Source organism: Oxyura jamaicensis, chromosome 10 (genome assembly GCF_011077185.1).
Source record: "Oxyura jamaicensis isolate SHBP4307 breed ruddy duck chromosome 10, BPBGC_Ojam_1.0, whole genome shotgun sequence".
NCBI lineage: Eukaryota > Metazoa > Chordata > Aves > Anseriformes > Anatidae > Oxyura > Oxyura jamaicensis.
The window spans coordinates 7,110,420-7,131,080 of record NC_048902.1 but is presented as its reverse complement, the minus strand read 5'-3'; the positions used below and the strand labels follow the sequence as shown (position 1 = coordinate 7,131,080).

Genomic DNA, 20,661 nt, shown 5'->3' with positions numbered 1-20,661 from the left:
GGTCCTCCCAAAACACGGTTGTCCAGTATCTCCAGAAAAGACTACAGAGCATCCTAACAAAGTCCTGAGTGAAACACACTAAGTGTTTAAGTAACACCACAAATAACAACCTTCTAAGAACAGAAAATCAAGGAATTACAACTCCCTTCCATACACTGCAGGCACTGAGGATGTCCAGCCCACTGAGACTCCTTTTAAATTCACAGTAATTATGAATAATAATGACTGAACTGTACTTTATGGGGAGCAAGGAAGAGAAGGGGACAGTAGGGCAAATTTCACTATGGCCAAAACTACGAGATATTTGGAAAGGTTCTGTGCTTACCTGGTATGCAATTAAAACCCCTGCCATATATGTAAGTGAGAAGACAGTGACAGCAGCTAATCAAAGAAAAAGGAAAAATCAAACATTTTGGGCCCACTGCTCTTCAAAAGACCTTTCTGGAATGCAGTAATACCTCCAGTTCTCTGAGTGCATTGTCACATTCCTTCTGCCCGGGAGCTTGCTGGGTGCACAGTGTGATGAGCTGGTTTATACTCTCAGTCACAGCTCTAGGGAAAGTAGAAGAAACAAGGTATATTTTTAACTTGAACTATTCATTTAGTTAAAGCCTCTGTTTCACTAAGTGCATACTACCAAGTTTTCAAGCTTTGATGTTCTATTATTTTTCTTTCCACTGTTTGGGGAATAACTGCTGTAAAGTAATTGGCCTAAAGACCCTTTCCCTAATAAGCTTCATAGAATCGGAAAAAAAAAAATAAAGCATTTGATAGTGATCAACATCAGAGACAATTGCAAACAATTAAGAAATTAGTCCAGAGGTAACAGCTTTATTTCACAGTGACATGTGCATTAGGTGTTCATGGCAAAGTCTTGGCAGGGAAGGCTGCAGGGGTGGCCTCTGAGTTCAAGGCCAGGGGCTGCCCTGTGCTGACTGCAGCTGGTTCCAGCTGACTCCGCAATGGACCTACCACAGGACACAGCTGAGGCCCAGCAAACAAGCTGGAGGTGCCTCTGGGAAAACACAGTTCGGAAAGGGCGCGTGGGCTCCTCACCACATGGCAGTGAAGACTGGGAGGGAAAAGTGCAACAACCCTGCAAACACCAGTGCCAGAAGAAGGATGGGAAGGTGCTGGAGCAGAGGTTCCTCTGCAGCCTGTGCAAGAGACCATGCCGGAGCAGATATCCAACACTGCAGCAAGTGGACATTCCCTGAAGGAAACTACAGCCTGTGGAGAGCCCACAGTGGAGCAGGTTCTCCTGCCAGGAACTGCAGGCCCACAGAGGTCCCACAGTGGAGCAGGTTTATCCTGTCACAACCAGTCTGTGAAGGACACACTCTGTAGCAGCTGGTCCTGATAGGAACTGTGCTTCATGTAGAACCCATGCTGGAGCAGGTTTATTCTTAAAGACCGTGGTCTGCAGAGAGAACCCATGCTAGAGTAGTTTGTGAAAGACCGCAGCCCATTCCAAGAACCCACACTGTAGCAGGGGAAAATGTGAGGAGGAAGGAGCAGCAGAGGAGCTGTCATAGACCGACTGCAACCCCTCATTCCCCAACCCCCTATACTGCTCAGGGCAGAGGAGGAGGCAGAGTAGTCAGAAATTGAGTGAAATTGAGTCTAGAAAAAAATGGAGTAGGACTGAGTGGAAGATGGTTTAAATTGGTCTTTGTTTCTCACCATCTATACTTTAATTGGCTATACGTTTTTCTCAAGTTTTTGTTGTTGTTGTTTTGTTTTAAACTGTGATTGTAATCACAGTCACCTCATGTCAACCCATGAGCTTTTTCATGTTATTTTCTTCTGTTGAGGAGGGTTGTGAGAGAGCAGCTGTCTGGGCATGAGGCAGCCAGCCAAAGTCAACCCACTACACTAGCACAATGACATAACTCAATTGCTAAAAGACATTTATGACATTACCAATATATTTTCCTGGTCTGATATAAGCTGAATAATTTCTGAACCAGCACCCCAGAGATCTTAAAATACACAGAAACAAGTGGCCATTATGTCCAAAATGTTTACATGTAGAGGAGTACTACACCTTTTGCTAGCAGTCTTCCATCCTGACATACTGTATTACATACACACACACACACGGTCTTGGTATATATTTATAAAGTCAGTTATCTTTTTTCTTTACCTGATCATTGATATTTTGAGTCAACATATCTCACTTAAAATCAGCACAGATCAAGGTATTCATTGCATTGAGTTTCTCTGAGAGTTCACAATGCTTGTGCTGTTGAACACAGCCTGTGTCCGACATACTATCTAGTCACTCACTATTTGTGCTTCCACTGCAATATTCATTACCCCTAGCAGCACACTAGACTAAGTGGCTAATTAGTCAGGGAAGCAGCTTCTAGAAGAGGCTTTGCAGAAGGAGGCACAAGTCCGCCTTTCATTGTTACTAGTCAAAAATCATTTTCTATAGCTAGGCACGCTAGGCAACTAGCAAAACCTTAACTTATATTGTGACATAGGGGAATGCAAATACGCGTTGTATCTCATGGCAAATTAGAAAAAGGGTGAAGGAAGAGTGCATGGAGAACATGCTTTCCTCTGACCTTGAAAAAACTACATGGTGTATGGATAGTTTTCTCTTTAGAATACTGGCACTGGATAAAAATGACTGACAACCTCAATAGCATGATTACCTAGATGGATGCTATCATACTGTTACGAAAGGAAAGAGGACCTACTTTAAAAATAAAACTGACCTATTTCAGGGCAACAAGAATTGAAACAAAGGAGGCTGAAGGGTAAACTTGTTCTCTACTTCCTGAGGAGGGGAAGTAGAGAGGGAAGTGCTCATCCTTTCTTCCTAGTAACTAATGACAGGATGCATGGGAATGGCTCAGACAAGACAGTAGGAAGAGCTTATTTACCAAGATGATAGACAATGGAACAAGCTTCCTAATGGGGTGGTTGATAGCCCATGCTTAAGAGGCATTTGGATAGAGTTCCTAATGATATGTGTTAACTTTGAGTCACCTCCAAAATAGTCTGACAGTTAAACTCAATATTTGCTTGTCCCTTCCAGCTGGAACTGCTCTGTATCTATTTAATTGAGAAGCCTACCCTTTTTGGTAGGCTTTGGTGTCCTTGTGGAGCCATTTTTCCAGGCTTGACCAACATACCATCAATACAATAGATTCTTTCTTAAAGCCTCTTGAATGTCACAGTGATTTCTACAAATCAGAAAAACTTCATTGCATTCAGACATATAAGCAGATGACAAAAAAGAATGGTTCTGTTAACTCCCAGAGAAACTTTGTGTACAAATATTCCATTCTCTGTTGATTGTAACGTAAGAGAGATGAGTTGACTTGGAGAATATCAAAGATTAAAGAAAAAACTTGATAGCAGACTCATAGTTTGCTTTGTAGAGGATGCAGTGTGGTCTCACTAACATGAATACTACACACTACAGAAAGAAAATACAAGATGAATCATAGCACTATAAAAGATGAGAGAAAAAATGAGACGGTAAGCCAGTGAGAAGCAAAGAAGTTGTGCCTTTTTTTTCCTCATTTCCTCAGAGAAGATGAAGTGGAAATATTTGACCTGACCACATCATAGCAGCAAAGCAAATGGATCCCTGGCAAGCTTGTCACAACTACTCCATTTGCAAAGCCACAGAGGATTAAAGAAGGGAAATATGATGGTCCTTTGTGTCTCAAACACAAACCTAGAATTGATTAAATATTTAATTTTTGTTGCTATCTAATGTCTATGCACAGTCTTACTCATGCAGACATGCCTTTGCACAAACACCATGGCAAAACGGACCATCTCTGATGACTCTATACTTTATACGCTGCTTGTGTCTCCCTTTTTATTAAATGTTTCTACAGACAGAATACCAGCCTGGAAGAAACAACCAACCAACTGGCTTTCACTGGAGATATTAACTTGCTCTACACTCTAAAGAAACAGCAATGTTCCAAGTCTAAAGCAGAAATCCATAGCGGTCTGGTGCTGTGGCAGTAACACAAACAGATGCGACTTCTTCAGTATATTACATATATTTATATTCAGTAAATATATTCAGTATACCTTTGATTACCTACAACTTCTCTACAAGTCTACATATTTCTGGGGAGACAAGGTAAATGTCAGAGTATTTTTGTCAAGAACACAACAAAAAGTAGCATACCTTACTTCTTTAAGTAGTCCCTTATTAAGAGTGGATTTTACTTTTTTTAATCAAGTTATTTGACATTAAAGGAGTGATGATTCCAGGGTCCAGGACAAACATCAACTGTGTTATCCTCAAAGAAGTAAGTCTTAAATTACTCACTTGCTCTCCAGGGTAATCTTTGTGTGAGTAAACGTTTTGGAAGACAGTACTGAGAGTGACATCCGAACTTTATTTCAGACTTTCACATGATAACATTGACATTTCTAGGTCTGAGTGCCTAGCTGTCCTTCAGCAGTCCCCTTCTAGTTTGATAGTTGAACATTCAATTTAAAGACATAAATAAGTTCACTTGAGAAAAAAAAACATGAAAAGGGTTTGGGAAAATGAACAAGAGGTGATTATCCGAACACCAAAAGTGTTTATTTTTCAAATGAGCACTGAGGCTGAGAAACAGAATCCGAACAATGAAATTCAGGGCACGGTTAAAAATCCTTAAAGTAAGAGAGTATCTTCCATCAAATAAGCATACCCTATCAGGTAACCCTTTAAAGTCTTCTTGATCATACACGCTGTGTTGATAGGTAGCCACAACACGATTTTTACAAACAGCCTATATAAGGACATTATTCAATTTCTTGTCTTTATTAAGGATTGAGGCTTACTATTACCTAGCAACTTGTTTGAATATAGATGGAAAGAGAAGCAGGTAAAGCACAGTAGTCCCTTTCAAAAAACAGGCCAACTCTTCAACTAGTAGTTTATGTTTCAACCAAGGGTAACAAGTTATGTCAGATAAACAAACGACTACTCTGAAATAAGCAATTTGCCTGGGAATTCATTTAAATAGAACTTTAGGTTCCAACCACTCAGTTAACTGTATCAGTATGAATACTTAAGCACATGTTAAGTAGCACCGAGGAAAGCAAACACCTTAAGTAAAACAAAACAAGCAATATATCCTTACCTTGCTGCTGCTGCTAAGAGATTTTTGGCATTAGGAGCTCCGGGATCAACAGACAGAGACTTGGCAGCCAGTAACAGTTTGCTTGAAGCCATAGAGATGCTCTTTAGGTTACCTATTACTTGAATCTGATCTTCTTTAGTCTGAAAGATCGTACCCACATAACATTAAGCGCCTAGTTTGCAATGAAGTGTGTGCTAAAACAGCATCTAGAAACATAGTCTGCTAACCACCTGAAACCACTGACATGCAAGGGAATTCAGTCCAAAGGAGGACATGGACCAAAGCCTCTGTTCACCCAGACAGGTGCCTCTAGCTCCATTCACATAACAGAACAAGAAACCCATATAACAAATAGCTTGATTACTAACAATAGCAGTATTCATAAACAAGCAAGAGAGAAACTTTACTACTCGTTGAACAATGCTTTCATTGTCAAGATTCTCATACATCTCTGCCTGGCACAACTGATCCACATTACTCCATCAGTATGTACTGTCTGTATTCTATCATCCTGAATAACCCACAAGCTCTCTTGCATTTAACTGGGATTACTCCCACAAAGATATCTCCAGGAAGTCCTCTGCCTCAAGAAAATAATTTTTTATAATCTTACTTCAGAACATCCAAGTCAGAACACTTACTATTCTTCACTAACTTTAAGCCATTGCTTGAAAAGGATAACATTCATGTGTGAACAATTACAGGGAAGCACTGCAAATAGCTAGAACAATATTCTTCTATCAGTTATAAGTTAACTTCTATCAGGTAGAAGTTAATTTGTTCTAACGGTCTGTTTAGGGTTTTAAATTTAGAGGTTGTATATTACTTAGATGATGTAAATAGCTTTTAATCTGTATTTACATTCTGCTCTCCTTCCTACCCTCTTCTGCCCATTTGCAAGCAACTGAAATATCTGATACTGCTTCTGTTCAGGCCAAATAACTAGACACAGACAAAAGGCATTCTCTATTGAAAGATCAGCCAGTAGTAGCTAAGATGGTTTTAATTCACTATGACAGCAGGAGAAGCAAATCCTCACAGTCCACAAGGTCATCAGCACCTGGAATTCTCTTTTCAAGTAACTGTTTGCGCCAGCTCATATAATTTCTACCCTTGCCTGCACTGAACTGTTTTGTTCAGATTGTTTTATTCAAATAAAACATTTTACAAGTTAATGAGGCCCATGGCTGAAGAGATAGATATCGAACTCCTATTTCAGAGGATCAGCTGATATTTGGTGCCTACTTCACTTCATGGATCTGAACCTGAATGATTAAAGTTCAATGAAGAATAATCAACAGTTATTGCCTGATCTCTCTGTTCTGCATTATCTACACAGCATTTGCTTTATAGAGACTTTGAAGGACTAGTGTAACTCTTTAGATTTCCTTCCTATTTCTTCTGGCAGCAGAAGGTTCCGCTTAGGTTTAAAAGCTCCTTTTACTAAGACAATACAGTCCAAAAATTCCGTTTTTCTTCACCCTCCTAGCTCACCTGGTACATGACCCTTCTTTATATGCTGGCATTTGCTATGTTAAATCATCTGTAATTGACCAACTTCCTTAAATCTGTACATGTAAACCCAATAAGATAATGAATGAGATAGCTCCAACTTGAAATGAGCACCCACACTACTAGGAATAAACTAGGTAATGTGACAACGCTCCTGAACATTACTGAGTTTGTCAGAATAGACCTAGGCCAGGTGGTAAATCACCAAACAGAATTGCAAGTGCTACTGAAATAAAAGCAACTCTTGCCATAACCCGTGAGAGGTTCAGCAGGCCTTTGTATTTTCAGATATACAGCTTATAAATTAGTTAGCTACCAGCCCAAACCAGACAGAAGAGCATGAAATCACATTTCTGACCGGCCACAGAAATGAAGACACAAATGCTAAGCTCACTTCACCCCAGATGACTGCTTCATAACATACATCCTCTGTTATATTTGGATACACTTACACTAATATATTATACTGTATTTCTAATTTAACCTTGGTCCCAGTTAGCAAGATAAAAAAAGCACACACGCTTACTTGGGCTTGGCCAGCCATTTCAATCCCAGCATCAAGGAATTCATCAAAATCATCACTGAATTTTCCAGATGCTGCAGCCAGTTCCCCACTTTGGCCCCGTGTAGCATGGACAACTTCTCCTGCTGACTGGTTCAGATCTGCTGCTGCCTGGTTCAGTTCACTCTGAGCTTCTTGGAATGACTTTGAACTTGGAGGTAGCTGTAAGAGACCAATAACTATTTTAATGTCTACCATGTCACACCAACCCTTTGTGATGATAGAGTTCAACACAATTCAAGAACACTAAATTCAAGACAGCAGTAGGCACCACATACAAGCTAAAATGGAGTACTGCATCTGAACTGCTAGTTAATCAGTCCTAAAAAGCAGAATAGTCTAACTATGGGATAGTTATCAACCAGAAATTTGTTCACTTCCACAAACAAGCCTTCCAGAACAATCTGCAATTATCAACAGTTCTTCAATGACTATATTTAGTCCTGACCTGATTCAGCCAAGCAGCATTGCACAAATATTAAAATATAATCCCTCCTTCATTTACAGGGTAGCAGGATCACCAGTAGATGAGACAGAGTTGTTCAAGTCATGCAACCTTCCAGCAAGTTAGCAGTGCTCACAGTTTTGTTTTTCTTGTCCCCCCTCCACCCCTCCCTGACATGGATGCAGATAAATATAACAATTCATCTCTTCACACTAAACTGTTGTAGATACACTAAAACTTTTTAAAGGACCTTTCTCCTTCATCTGAATTGGTCACCTAAGTGGGAGATGGATTATAATTTATAATTCTCATTTTCATATTCAAATTGTGAAGTCACAGCATTCTCAAAAACAAAACAAAACCCTAATGGTGATGTAAGACAGCAATTTTAATACTGCTTTCATAAGGCCTAGATACATTTCAACTTTCACATGAACTAGAAGAACAGCCTTTTAGCCAAGTAATTGATTTCTTAAACCTGCAAACAAATAAAACACACGTTAAGTATACTTCAGACACACTTGCTACGTAATTTGGTACGTGGAAAACCCAGATCAGCTCTTCAATTCTCTGAATTTATTTGTATGGTAAAAGACATCTCACCAAATCAACAAGAAGTTTCTTGCTAGACTCTCCAATACTCTTTAAAGCCACATCGACATCCTTTTGTCCAGGTAGACAATTTACACAGTTATTCAGCGAGTGAGACACTGCTTTTGCCACCTACAACACAGAAGTAAACACACAGACACTGAGAAGGACTTAAGCAATCATTTAGCTAACAAACAGGAGGAACAACCTAGAGCCAGCAATTTTTACAATTCTGAATCTTACAAAGCCATTTTTGAAGCTTGGGATAAAGGCTGTACCACCCTAGCTATGGAAATGCACCAGAAGTTAACTATATACTAAACAGAAAAATCCTTTGCGTGCCACTTATTTCAGATAAAGTCCAGATATTTATTTAAATCAAATCTCACCTCCTAAGAAAGTATTTGAAATACAGGCCAAATAAAGATCTCATTAAACCGGTTAAAGAACCTATTACTCCTTACAATCTTCACAAGCAGTTGTGCTACTCATGTAGAAAAAAGTGTGCTCACTTTTTGAAGATGAGTATTAAGCCTTCTTTTGGCAATGAGTTTAACAGGTGTTTCATCTTGCAATCAAGCATCCCACTCTAAATATGCTGTGGGTAAAAAGCACCTAATTTCATCTTTTTGTAAGTTGATTTCTCTGAAAGATGATTAAAACGCCCTAAGCACCATCTACATTCTTTTGACACAAGCATAATGTTATTATTTGAGAGCTACTGGCAGTAATAGGCGGCTCTCTGACATTTCTTGAGGCCTGATCTGTTGTATTCTTTAACTGTTTAGGGCTGTGTTCTGTGCAATTTCAGGGGGTGTTCCAGAAATCACATCGCCGCAACTTACCTGGGCTAATCTCTGCTGACTGTCCGCATCCCCCGGTGCGGCTAGGGCCTGCTTTGCCTCCTGAATAAGCATAGCAGAGCCTTCCATGACATCCCTTGCTGAATCCAACATTGCATGCGCCGCTACAGGGTCAGTAGTTGATGCCGCAACCCCTCGTGCTGCCTGAGCCAAAGTCTTCAAAGCCTGAGCAGTTTCTCTTGCAGCAACTCCTATGTTCAGATTTCATCAAGGAATCTATTAGCACTCTTAAAGAAAATTTTTGTATTTTATGACAGCTCAATTTGCAGGTTATGATCACATTGCAACACAACATTTCAAATGCAGTTTAAAATATATCCTTCAAACATGACCACATTTGAAATACACGGCATCATTTGCCAAGAGAAACACCTGTAGTGAAGCCATAAAGTAAATCTTATACCCCAAAGGGAACATTCCAGAGCAGCTATAGATCAATGACTAAATCTCAGTGAAGCAGGGGTAAAGAAGAAAAGCTAAAAATTGGAAATAAGATAAAAACTACAGGGAAAAGTGATTGTCTCCAAGAACTGTGTACATGACTTCAAAGGGGGAAAGCGAATGTCTGCAAGAACTGTGTATATGACTTCAAAGCCAGAGCATCTGTCATTTCTGAAAATGTGGTTTGGGGATTTTACAGAATCAACAGAGAAATAGCTTAAGTTCAAGCAATTAAAAATTAAATAAAAAGAAAACACTAAGGATGAGGTAACTTGATATAACTTAACCCCACTGTGAGTACAAGCATATAAAAATAAAGTCAGAGAACATGTCACGAAATTGCTTTTAAATACATAGTGAAAAGAAACTTACTATTGCAGCTTCAGACAAGGGGGAATGATTAATTAGTGAATATAAGCTGTAAAGACTTTTCGTCACTGAGAACAGCGGAATATGCCATAATATCTGCAAACACTCATCACTTGCTCAAGCAGAAAAAAAATCTTGCATAACAAAATGCCATGATAGAAAACAGCTACATGGGCTCTGAAAAGGAACTCATTGCAAAACTTCCCAATTGAACAGCTTTTATAGCTTGATGTTAGGAGAACTAGATTCAGTTATTAGGTATGAGCTGCAAGTACCTGTATTCCTTCACCAGATATCCAGTGCTAACTTCTGTTTAACTATGTAATAGAAACACAAGCCTTATTAATCCAATTACATCTGCTTCAAATGAGAGCAACTGTAAGTTACTTAGCCATGATGCAGTTATATCTAATGAAGTGGTAATTACCGTAACAGATTTTATCAGTAATATAAAGAAAATTCTACTGTAGCATTTGCATCAACAGCTTCCATTTTTTACATAAAGCAGGGAATGGAACATTTTATCATTTATATGTAAACCTTCCCCAGCAACCCCCTGCAAGGAGCTTTCTCCTTATTAAGTGCTTCAGTCCCTAAAAGTCCCTAAAAGCACAGGTACAAAAACTGGGGCAATGTATAAAAAGAACCGATTACAGAATCTGCGTGTCAACATTCCCTGTTGGCTTTACCCCGAACTATGTAAATGTGATTAATGAGCCATAGAAGATAGCTGCATTATACATGGGAAATGGTGAAACACCTAGTAAGAGATGCAATGTTTAAAACATTACCATATCATCCCAAGTATGTTTGCATCTTGTGTTTCAAAACATATCCAAAGACCCTTTCAAGACTTGTGAAAGGACACAGCAACATTTCAGTGGCACTCGACTTTAAATTGCTTTACATTTTAGTTCTGTCCAGAAAGAGTTTGTGACACTTTCAAAAACAGCAGATGTCTCAATCTGGTTATGTACGTACAGCAGATTGGAACACTATTCTTTTATGAAGGACATTATTTACATGAGCAATTCCTACTAACTTCCCAAATTTCACTGTCAGCACAGAAATAAAGAAGTGAACAATTACTTGACTTCAGCACTCTGTGATAAGAAAGCCTTCTAACAAGCATCATCTGGGAAGCCGACATTATGAATAAAATGGTACCTGTGTAGTGCTCATTGCCTTGAGCAGCGCAAGTTAGCAACTGAGCCATTGATGAACCAACTGCTTTGGAGGTACTTCCCAGATCCTGAGCACATTTCTCAAGCTGTGAAAATTTGCAAAGGACAGAATTCTTCGCTTAAACTTATCTAAAACACACTTGCCTTTTAAATGGTATTAAGAAAATACTACAAATACTAAATCCTAAAACCAAGCTTTTATCTCAGCAACTGAACAGAGTTCCTCTGAAGCCTGATTAGCATGTTTTCCCTGCTGAAGTTGAAATAAATTTACATATTAGGCCATAAGAACAACAAAATTAGAATTACAACATTTAATAATTAGCAATGGAAATCACTACCTTAAACTGTGGTGAGAAGGGAATTTTTACCAAATACAATATTTCCGTTTCTAAGAATACCAACTTTTGAGTTCTCATCTTTGTCCTCTATGAAAAAAAATATCTTTTTGGAAAGACTGAAACATTGTTACTACTAAATAATATTTTGTTCAATATAGAAGGAGGGCCTACAGTCCTGTGAGTACTTTGGCTAAAAAACGTTCCTCTGGTGTAGTAGGAACACATAATCTTTTTAAGAGAAACACTGCAAAATCCCACCAGCATGATAATTATCCAAAGCCTCACGACTTATTTTGCCTCAAACACTTAATTTTTTAACAGATAAGTTTGTTTATAAATGAAGGACACCCTTCATTAATTACAGTTTCTCCTGGGAGAGGTTTTAGCTGTCCATCCACAGCTGCCATCTTTGCATCTTGCAGTTCATTTTTGAGTGTCTGGACTGTATTCAAAGCAGAATCAATCTCCATCGGGCCACACGCTTCATGAGCCTATTCAGAAATCAGATCAGTAACACTGTTAGCACCTGTAAGACACTATTAGAAATAGTAAATGCTTTAGATACAATCCCTCCAAAATATCCATTGGTCTCATGACTTCAGTGGCCCCTGTGGGCACTCTACACATCATGGCTTCCAAGCTACTGGACAATACTCTTAGCTTGTGAGTAGAATAACACTGGTAAGAGCCACCACAGGAATGAGATGCACTTACCTTGTGTATACATATCTTCACTTTAGGTAGTCCAGGTACTGAGAACTTAACTCCTGCAGTTTGGACTTCACCTTTGACAAATAGTGTAACGTAACTCAAGTCACATTGAACCCTCTAATCTGGCAGCCCACACTAATGAATAACTTGGCTGAAAATTTTGCAGATTGCTGAGGTGAAATTTTTGCTACAATCCTGGTTTGGGGCTTCAGCATTCACAAAAAGATAAGGCCTTCCACTAAGACTTTTTTTTTTTTTAAATAATACATCAATTTTAGAAGTCTGTGTGTCAAACACAGATACTCTCTATCCCTCATATTTAAAGGGAATAGTTCCAGGCTAACTCTGTGCATACCTCCCTGCCATGTTTCTGGTATGTCAGTAGTACCACAAGCTTTTTAGTTTTCTTGTCATTTATTCTTCCCCCTTGTCCATTACAGCACAGAAGCCACATGGGACTCTGAGCAAATCATGCATGAAGTTAACACTGAAGCAAACGCTGCCTGAGCATGAACCATTCCCTTTGGCTGGAAGTGGGAGAAGACAGAGTCAAGGAGTGAACCTGTAACCACCATTTGGGCCATCTTGCTTTAGCTAATTAAAACTACTATCCTACCTTCTGAGAAGCAGTTCGTAGCTCAGCTAAGCTGGTTGCAAGGTTCTTCGCGCACTGACTTAGCTGCATTGCTGCTGCTTGATCAGTCACAGTGGGTACTGCAGCTTTAGCAGATGCCACCATTTTACTTCCAGGCTGTCCAAAGAAGAACCAGGAACACAATTTTATGAGTTCATTTTCTTTAAATTAGGATTTAATGAACATGCTGGTTCCCCCATTCACACAACGATGAGCTTTTTACATCTTCTGCAATGATCACTTCATGCACTTGCCTGCTCCTTATCCATGAACCTCCTAGACTGCAATCTTTTAATTCATACGCTACACCCAATCATAATTCCAAATTGCAGTGTCCTCTGCAGAAGAAAACATGTTCTTTACTAGTACACCAGTCACTTTGTAGGCAACAATGGAAGCTAAGAGGCCTCCAAGTATTTGTATAGACTGCTTAAAACTATTTAAATTTGCAGTTCTGCTATTCAGCATCTAAGTTGTATGATCAGGTCCAGATGGTATCAATGGGAAATTTCTTTCAGCATTTCCAAATATTAAATTATTTCAAAATTCTGTACACTGAAACAATTAAGACAAGCAATGACTCTTCACAGGGTTGGTTTCCTGCTAATGCAGTTAAGCTGCTTTCCTGATTCACACCACCACCGTGGTACACACACACAACCAGAGAGGAAGCAGATCATTTTAATGATTACAGAGGGAATCATACAGCAAAATAGTGACAGAACTGTATGTGATGCTTCAACTACATGAGACTATAAAGAACCTGCTAACAGTATCTAATGAAAGAGTTCACTTCCACTTCATATTGAAGGCATAACTGATGCTTATTAATTACAGTGTCATTACACAGACAACTCCTTCAGTTTGTTTCTTGTCAAGAGTAAACCCAATAGCATTATCAACACTCTTATTTTATCTTTTTTCCTTTTTTTTGGGGGGGGTGTTTTGGAAGAAGCAGAGTCAAGATTTGTTTTGAACAGAAGCCAAATCAAGATCTATAACATTTCTAGGTTAATATCTAAAAATCATCATAATATTCCCTTTTATTTGTGAATTCTCAAGATTGTTGCTGCAGCACTGCGACTCTGCCTTCACTACAAATGGTTACAACAACACCTCTTATATTCAAGATCCCCATTTAGAAAGATGCTGAATTGTCACCACCTTCTTCATTAAACTCTTTCCAAGAAAGCAAATGCCACTACAACAAATATTTTTTTCTCCATACATTTCAGTTTTCCTGTTTCTTATATCTCAAGTTTTGGCAGTTTTCACTCTCCACAGGTTCAACATGTTTCAGCCACCTGACCTGAGGAGCTAAGATCTACTTAGCCATGGCAAAATCCCAGTCTGCAATGAACTTATTTACACTGTTTGTAACAGTTTACTGTTTATTTGTCACAAACGAGAACATAATTATGAAGTGCCTTTTCTTCTGATGGAATCTACTACAAGGATTGATTTACTTCACCTGAAGGAAGTTTTGGCTGGAATTTATTAGAGCAAGCTGAGCACTGAGGTCTTCTGCCTGAGCTTGACTTCCTCGTACACCCTGCACCAACTGAGGAATGTGATCTGCAACATTCTATAGTAAACAAAAGGAGAAGTTTTCAGCATATAAATATGGACCCTCTGATATTAAAACAAGCCTCTCAAATACTCCCTCTCAAATACAACTGTTAAAACTCACAAGTATAATACTCTTATGACTTCAAAGAATTTGTTTAGGAGTCCATGGAACTCAATTAATATATGATCAGATTTCTCAGAGACGTTCTGTTTTTACTTAGAAACATTTATTTTCTCTACTTTTCGCTACTCATTAGTTGAAAGATCCTACTAGACAATCAAGATTCTTGTGAAAAAGTAGGTATTTATACAGCATTTTGAATGACTTCCTTTGTATGCATACATGCCAGTAGCGGAGATAAGTGACAGATTTTCAAAAGTGTCTTGTTTTCAGAAAAGCAAAATTGAGTACTTCCTGCTGCTTTTCTTTGACATCTAATAATAAGTTTATACTATAACTACAGAATTCTGAAGTGTAGATTGTCAAAACAATATTCTTGGACTGCCCAAATTCAAGCTCATATAACTCTTTCACTTCACAGTAATCTTACCTCAGCAGTGCAATACTGCTTTTAAGCCCCAAAGTACAAAAATAGGTATTGATCTTCTCTACTATCTAATAAATCATCATCAAGATCAAATGAGAATGGACTGTAATGTATGCAGTGAATCAGCTTATTATTATTATTATCCACACTAATACAGCAGCTGTCTACAACAGAATCCTGATATGTACTGCATTATTTATTTCCCAAATTTCTTAGGAATACTACCATAACAAGAAGTAATTGCTGCATATTAATATGGTTTTTTAAAAATGCTTTCTTTCATGGTTTGGTTCTCATTCCTTGCATAACTGTTCTCTGCAAGAATACACTTTTGCCTTCTATTATCCTTTTAATTTTTTTTTAATGTAATTTCTTTTAGAATTGTGAAGAAACATCTGTCTAACATTTGTTAGAAATTAAACTGTCAAATGTAGCTCAAGAACAAAGCAGAACAGCTTCTTACCACAGGGACTCTTAATTCTAGCTTGGAACTATAAAAACATGCTTGATTTTAGCCATACCTTGAAATCTGTGGTCTTGGCAGCTTAAACTGCAAGCTAAGAATCATGTAAACCCAAATTATGGTCTACACCTTAGTTCTGAGTGACATTTAAGGTCCCAGCTGCTTGTAGGCTGAACAGCAGAATAGGATGAACAGTGTTGTTAATTATATAACCAATACATTAAATAAAGATTTCACTGCATTATCCTATAAGTCACTATTGCTACTCCATCCATCGTTTTGCACAATTCAAAAGCTACTTTTATTCCACAGCAGACTTCGGTATCATTTTACTGCTTTCATCATTCAACAGCCTGTCTTTATGACCATGGAGCTACTCAGTTGCCAAAGAGCATAACCGTGCACTGAACTGATGGCCATGACTTCTTGCCAGTGTATAAATTTGAGCAACCAGATTCATATGCACAGTGCTTTCAGCATAGCTCTGCATACACACTACTGCTGACTGTTTTACAGCAAAACTTCCACTTGAAATGCTTGCTTAAGGTGACTTGTTTATTACTCGGATACATGCTGAGGTATATAAACCTGCAATCCTTTCTAGTAAGGTGTTTTCAGGGGTACTGTAGGAAGCAATTCTTTGCACTTACAGTAGCTCAGCTTTCTAAGGCTCTCCATATATTAAAACATATAAACCAGGGGAAAAAACAACGAATGATGGTTCTGCCGAATTCATATTGATAAATGTGGGGATATATATATTTCATTTTTCAATCTCCGTTGAGGTTAAAACAATATGACAAGAGAGCTTTGTCTTCATCTCCCCATAAATCTGGGTTTGAGAGAGTTATTTGTCAATAGGTAGTGATAGCTTTACCTTACAGCTCTGCACAAGTTGCTGGTGGGCTGCAGTGTTCTTATTTGAAACAGCTGCATTCTGAGAAGCTGCAATAGTCTGAGTAGCAGCAGCTGCAGCTTGTTTAGCTGCAATCTTAGGAGAAAAAGAAATAGATAAAAACACTTAACAATTATTGTAATTCAGAGGATGAAATACATACTCTAAGTAATTTTGAAGCTGACAACTTTGATAGATTAAGACACTGTATCCCTTGATTAATTTGATTTGCCTTAAAGGAACTAGGGATTCCTCAAGATGAAGATGAGATGAACACTATTATACAGATGTTTACCTGATTTATTATTTGATTTGAAGGTCCCTTCTGACCCAAACCATTCAGCTTGTATGATCCATCTTGCCAAAAAAGCAAATGGTGAAAACAAGCTCCTGCTTTGGGTGAAAGGGTGGTTGTGAGCTCCTGCCATTTGTATTTTAGGTTGCAATATTACCGAAAGATCTCACTTATAGAAAACAGAGATGCTCTAATCAGTTAGCTGCTTAGAAAGAAAGCCAGAGAAAACAAGCAAAATAGATGGAATATTGCTACATTAACATCTCTGACCAAAGACTGAAGGGAGCCCATGCTTTCTTCTACTGAGATGGCTCTTAGGCAGAAGTGAAGACACTAAACTAATGCAGAGGTACAAATTGTTCTGGTATGAATGAGTCTAGATGCACTGAGAAGGTCTTCTTCAAATACTTAGGACTTTTATTATTTATTACTCTCCCTCTCGCAAAATTAAAAATTCAAAAATTTATCTGAGACATTCTGAAATGTTGTGCAATGCTCTTCTTTAACTGGCCCACTAAACAACAACCAAGCATATGAAGTTCATCCTCATCATTAAACACTTCATTCCTTTAAGGCATTATGTATCATCAGAGCAATATAAAAAATAATTTTTCTACACAGTTTTCCTGCATTCAGTTAGAAAATTGAGGCATGATTCATTTCCTAAAATACACCTAATTTTTGTTCTATACAGATAAAGGAGCTTAAATGAACTTCTGGAATATGGTTATTGACTAAAGTCTTCTTGTTTGTCTAATGTAATTGTACCTGAAACATTTTCAGATTACCAAAAATAACATTTGGAAACCAGAGATTAGTGATGGGTGTTTTTTTTGTTAGTTTGTTGTGTTTTTTAATGTTTCTACATTCTAGCTGAGAACAGGAAGATCAAACCCTGCCTGCAACACAAACTTCAGATAAATTTCACCTTTAGTGCACAGTGAACCTTTAGTTCAATGCCTTCTGAATCAAATGCTTACACCAGTTGACTACATCAGTGATACAAGTTATTCAAATTTCCCGTATCTGACAACTATGGCGTCCATTGTAAAATTTCAAGCCCTGTACTCTGGAACTGATCTTACAGCACTTAGAACTTCTCCTGAAGTATGCATTTCTAATTGTTTCAGCTAGAGATTTATCAAAATATAGTAAACTGAACCCAGTAATGGGTTCCAACCTCTAATCTGTTGACGATTTTCTTCTTGATGGCATTCTGTGCAGCAGCATTTGTAGCAACACGCAATCCCTCTGCTGCTTCTCGCAGACGCTGTTGTTGATCCTCATTTTCAGGATTAGCTGCAGCTCCCTGCACAAAATTTCAGAGCAAAAACCATCAGCCTCAGAAGCTGTTCCTGGAGAGAATGTAGATGAATATCAAACCTTTAGTTACAGACAGTCTGCTACATCAGTCTTTATTTTCTATATATTACCTTCGCCAAAGTTAGAACATTTGACTACTAGAAGAATATTAAACCATTAAAAGCATATGCAGAAAACTTAATCCTAGTGCAAGATTGTTTCTGTTCTTCCTGACTGTTAAGTGCTTTCAGGAAAGATTTATTTATTTGTATACAATTTTTTGCTTTACATACTAGTTTAACTGTTTGAAGAAGAAATTGTTTTGTTAAATGATTCTGTTGTGATCTGTGGAAATATACTTTGATTATATGAATGTTTGTTTTGAAAAACAAAACAAAACAAAACACACATTTCAAAAATTTCTAATTCACTATGCATTTCAGTAACTGTAGTCCAAACCCTGACATTTAACACAGTCCACTTTCTCCATTTGAAGTCTGAGAAAGCTGAGAAAGTACTGGAAAGTCAAGAATATGGTTGTAGCTAGGGACACGGGTCTTTTAGAGGCCTAGGACAATTGCTGGCCCTGATCTATAAAAGTCTTTTTGAGTACAGGATCTGGGACTCAACTCAAAGAATCTAGGCCTAACTTCGGGGATTTAAATAGTTTTCCAGCACAGAGTTTGGATATTTGCCTCTTTGTGAGAACAAACATGTAGCAGGAAGGTGGGGAGGTATACATGGTATACAACACACCAAACATTCCCCAAATGTAGCAATCTGTTCCCAAAAGTAACAGAGGCAGAGCAGACTAATCCATTACATTCAATACACTTATGGGACAAGAAAAACTGTCTACCGTCAGCCAAATCTAATCTGTAATATACCACATACTATCTCTACTTTATGTCTAACTACACAATTTTAAGCCGACAGTTACTTCAATTACCCAGTACCTTTGCAGCTTCAACCATGCGGGCTGTAGAATCTGCCAGGAGCTTTGCAGCAGCTAGGAGCTTCTTTGAGTTGTCCATATCAATTTCTGCTTCAGCATCCGACCTCATAGCATTGACAAGATCTGAGGTAGCTTGAGCCAGTACCCTGGCCTGCCGTACCATTTCACCTATGATATACAATTATGTTTTTACTGTTCCCATCTTTACATTTCAGCTTTGATTCAAAAAGTCAGCGAGGTAAAAATAGAGTCACATTTGCTGAAGTACTCATTTTATTTGACAAGGATATACAAGTAGTTCATAGCACAGTAGCTTCACAAAGTCTCAGATGACAATAATAAATGGAAAATGTCATCCAAGATTATCTTCTACTAAATCCTTCTGTACAGAAGCCAAGTGATTTATATTAAGTCTTATGTTCAGCTGTCAATTATACTTTATTGTATATATATACACACACACACACACTAATTAAACCCCTTTGAGTAGCAGAGTATTATTATTTTATTTTATGTTTTATTTTTTGGCATCTTTCAACTGGAAGATTTGGAAGGGTTTAGCAAACAATGGTCCTGTATGTCTTTTAAAAATCTTGATCATTCATTTCTCAGGGAAGCTGCTTTTAGGGCCAAAATACCCCAAGAATTCATATTACTTCCCCACACAAGTTCCTCTAGAAGAACACCGCATAGCTGAAAATGACAGTTCCTTGAAAAAAAAAAAACTATCTGAAAGAATCTGAATCTACACAAAAAGATTAGTTGGTCATATTGGCTGTACTATGAATACAACTGTGACAGTGATATATTTAATTTCCTGTCCTTGTGTTCAGGTAACACAAAAGAGGGAGTAGATCAAAACCATACAATCCCCAAGAGGTACCACAACCGCTTTTTAAAATTGGTGCCATTTTAAACCTTGATATGAACTGTCTTGTTATCAAATAGACACTGCCTCTTTACGCCGTTGATAATTCATCGCATTTTTAACCATTGAAATATCACTGCTCTATTTAATTTCCTGTGGGGTTTTGGTTTATTTTGTTTCTGAAAGTTCATATTGGGTCATTTCACAATATTAGGTATCTCAAGTCTGCCTGGTTCTAGAATTTGTACATTTTAGAAACATCACAAGCAGCAAAATAATTTTTAAAACCTACAACAAAATCTAAGCACAAAGAAATCCACCATTAGCAAGTCTTCACTTAGGTACCTGTCCTCCTATTCAGAGATGAGGGCTTACTGGACAATTTTGTGAAGTGAAGCAGCAAAAGAAATAAGACTGAATACTACAGTGATCCTTTAGCATAGTATTCATTGTTTTCATAGAATATTCATTCTATCTAGCACGCAGCTATGTACATTTCACTGATTTAACATTATGGGTTGAATGACCCATGAGAGTGCTAGCAGAGTACCCTACAGAGTTTTGAAACTTTCTGTATTTGAAATGTGCAAATCTCCAAATCATGAAATGCTATTATCCATTAGAGAGACTTACCAGCATCCCCCATTGAACTGAAAATACTCTCGGTGACACACATGATGGTATCTGTGGCCTGATCATAGCGACCAATAGGTTCTCCCCTGCTTGCAAACTGGCGGACATGCTGCAAGAGGTCATTCAGGGCTTGGCTGACAATGCTGGCAGCTGCACCAACTTGCTTCAGTAACTCAGTATCATCTGTGGCAGCCTGGCAGGCCCTCACACAGTTCTCCACTGAACGGTCCACCAGTTTTCCTGCCTCAATCAGCTGTTCCTGGCACACTGGGGAGCTGATGGTGGGACTCACAACCTGCATGGGGAAGACAGACAAAACATTCAGAAAAGGGCTTATTTGCAAATTTTCCAATTACCAGTAAGCAA

At 38.2% G+C, this 20,661-nt stretch overlaps 1 protein-coding gene across 2 annotated transcripts in view; it reads right to left on the bottom strand.

The window, feature by feature from the left end:
- Window positions 1-20,661, bottom strand: part of TLN2 (talin 2) — a 170,745-nt gene that overhangs the window by 53,582 nt on the left and 96,502 nt on the right. For both annotated transcript variants that reach the window (XM_035336334.1, XM_035336333.1), the window contains exons 21-33: window positions 20,296-20,590; window positions 18,796-18,962; window positions 17,718-17,846; window positions 16,225-16,338; window positions 14,239-14,352; window positions 12,750-12,884; window positions 11,785-11,913; window positions 11,065-11,167; window positions 9,070-9,278; window positions 8,237-8,356; window positions 7,153-7,350; window positions 5,115-5,254; window positions 459-552 (exon numbers count right to left, since the gene is read on the bottom strand). In XM_035336334.1, the coding sequence (XP_035192225.1) occupies window positions 459-552; window positions 5,115-5,254; window positions 7,153-7,350; window positions 8,237-8,356; window positions 9,070-9,278; window positions 11,065-11,167; window positions 11,785-11,913; window positions 12,750-12,884; window positions 14,239-14,352; window positions 16,225-16,338; window positions 17,718-17,846; window positions 18,796-18,962; window positions 20,296-20,590 (1,947 nt within the window). The remainder of the gene's footprint in view (window positions 1-458; window positions 553-5,114; window positions 5,255-7,152; window positions 7,351-8,236; window positions 8,357-9,069; window positions 9,279-11,064; window positions 11,168-11,784; window positions 11,914-12,749; window positions 12,885-14,238; window positions 14,353-16,224; window positions 16,339-17,717; window positions 17,847-18,795; window positions 18,963-20,295; window positions 20,591-20,661) is intronic.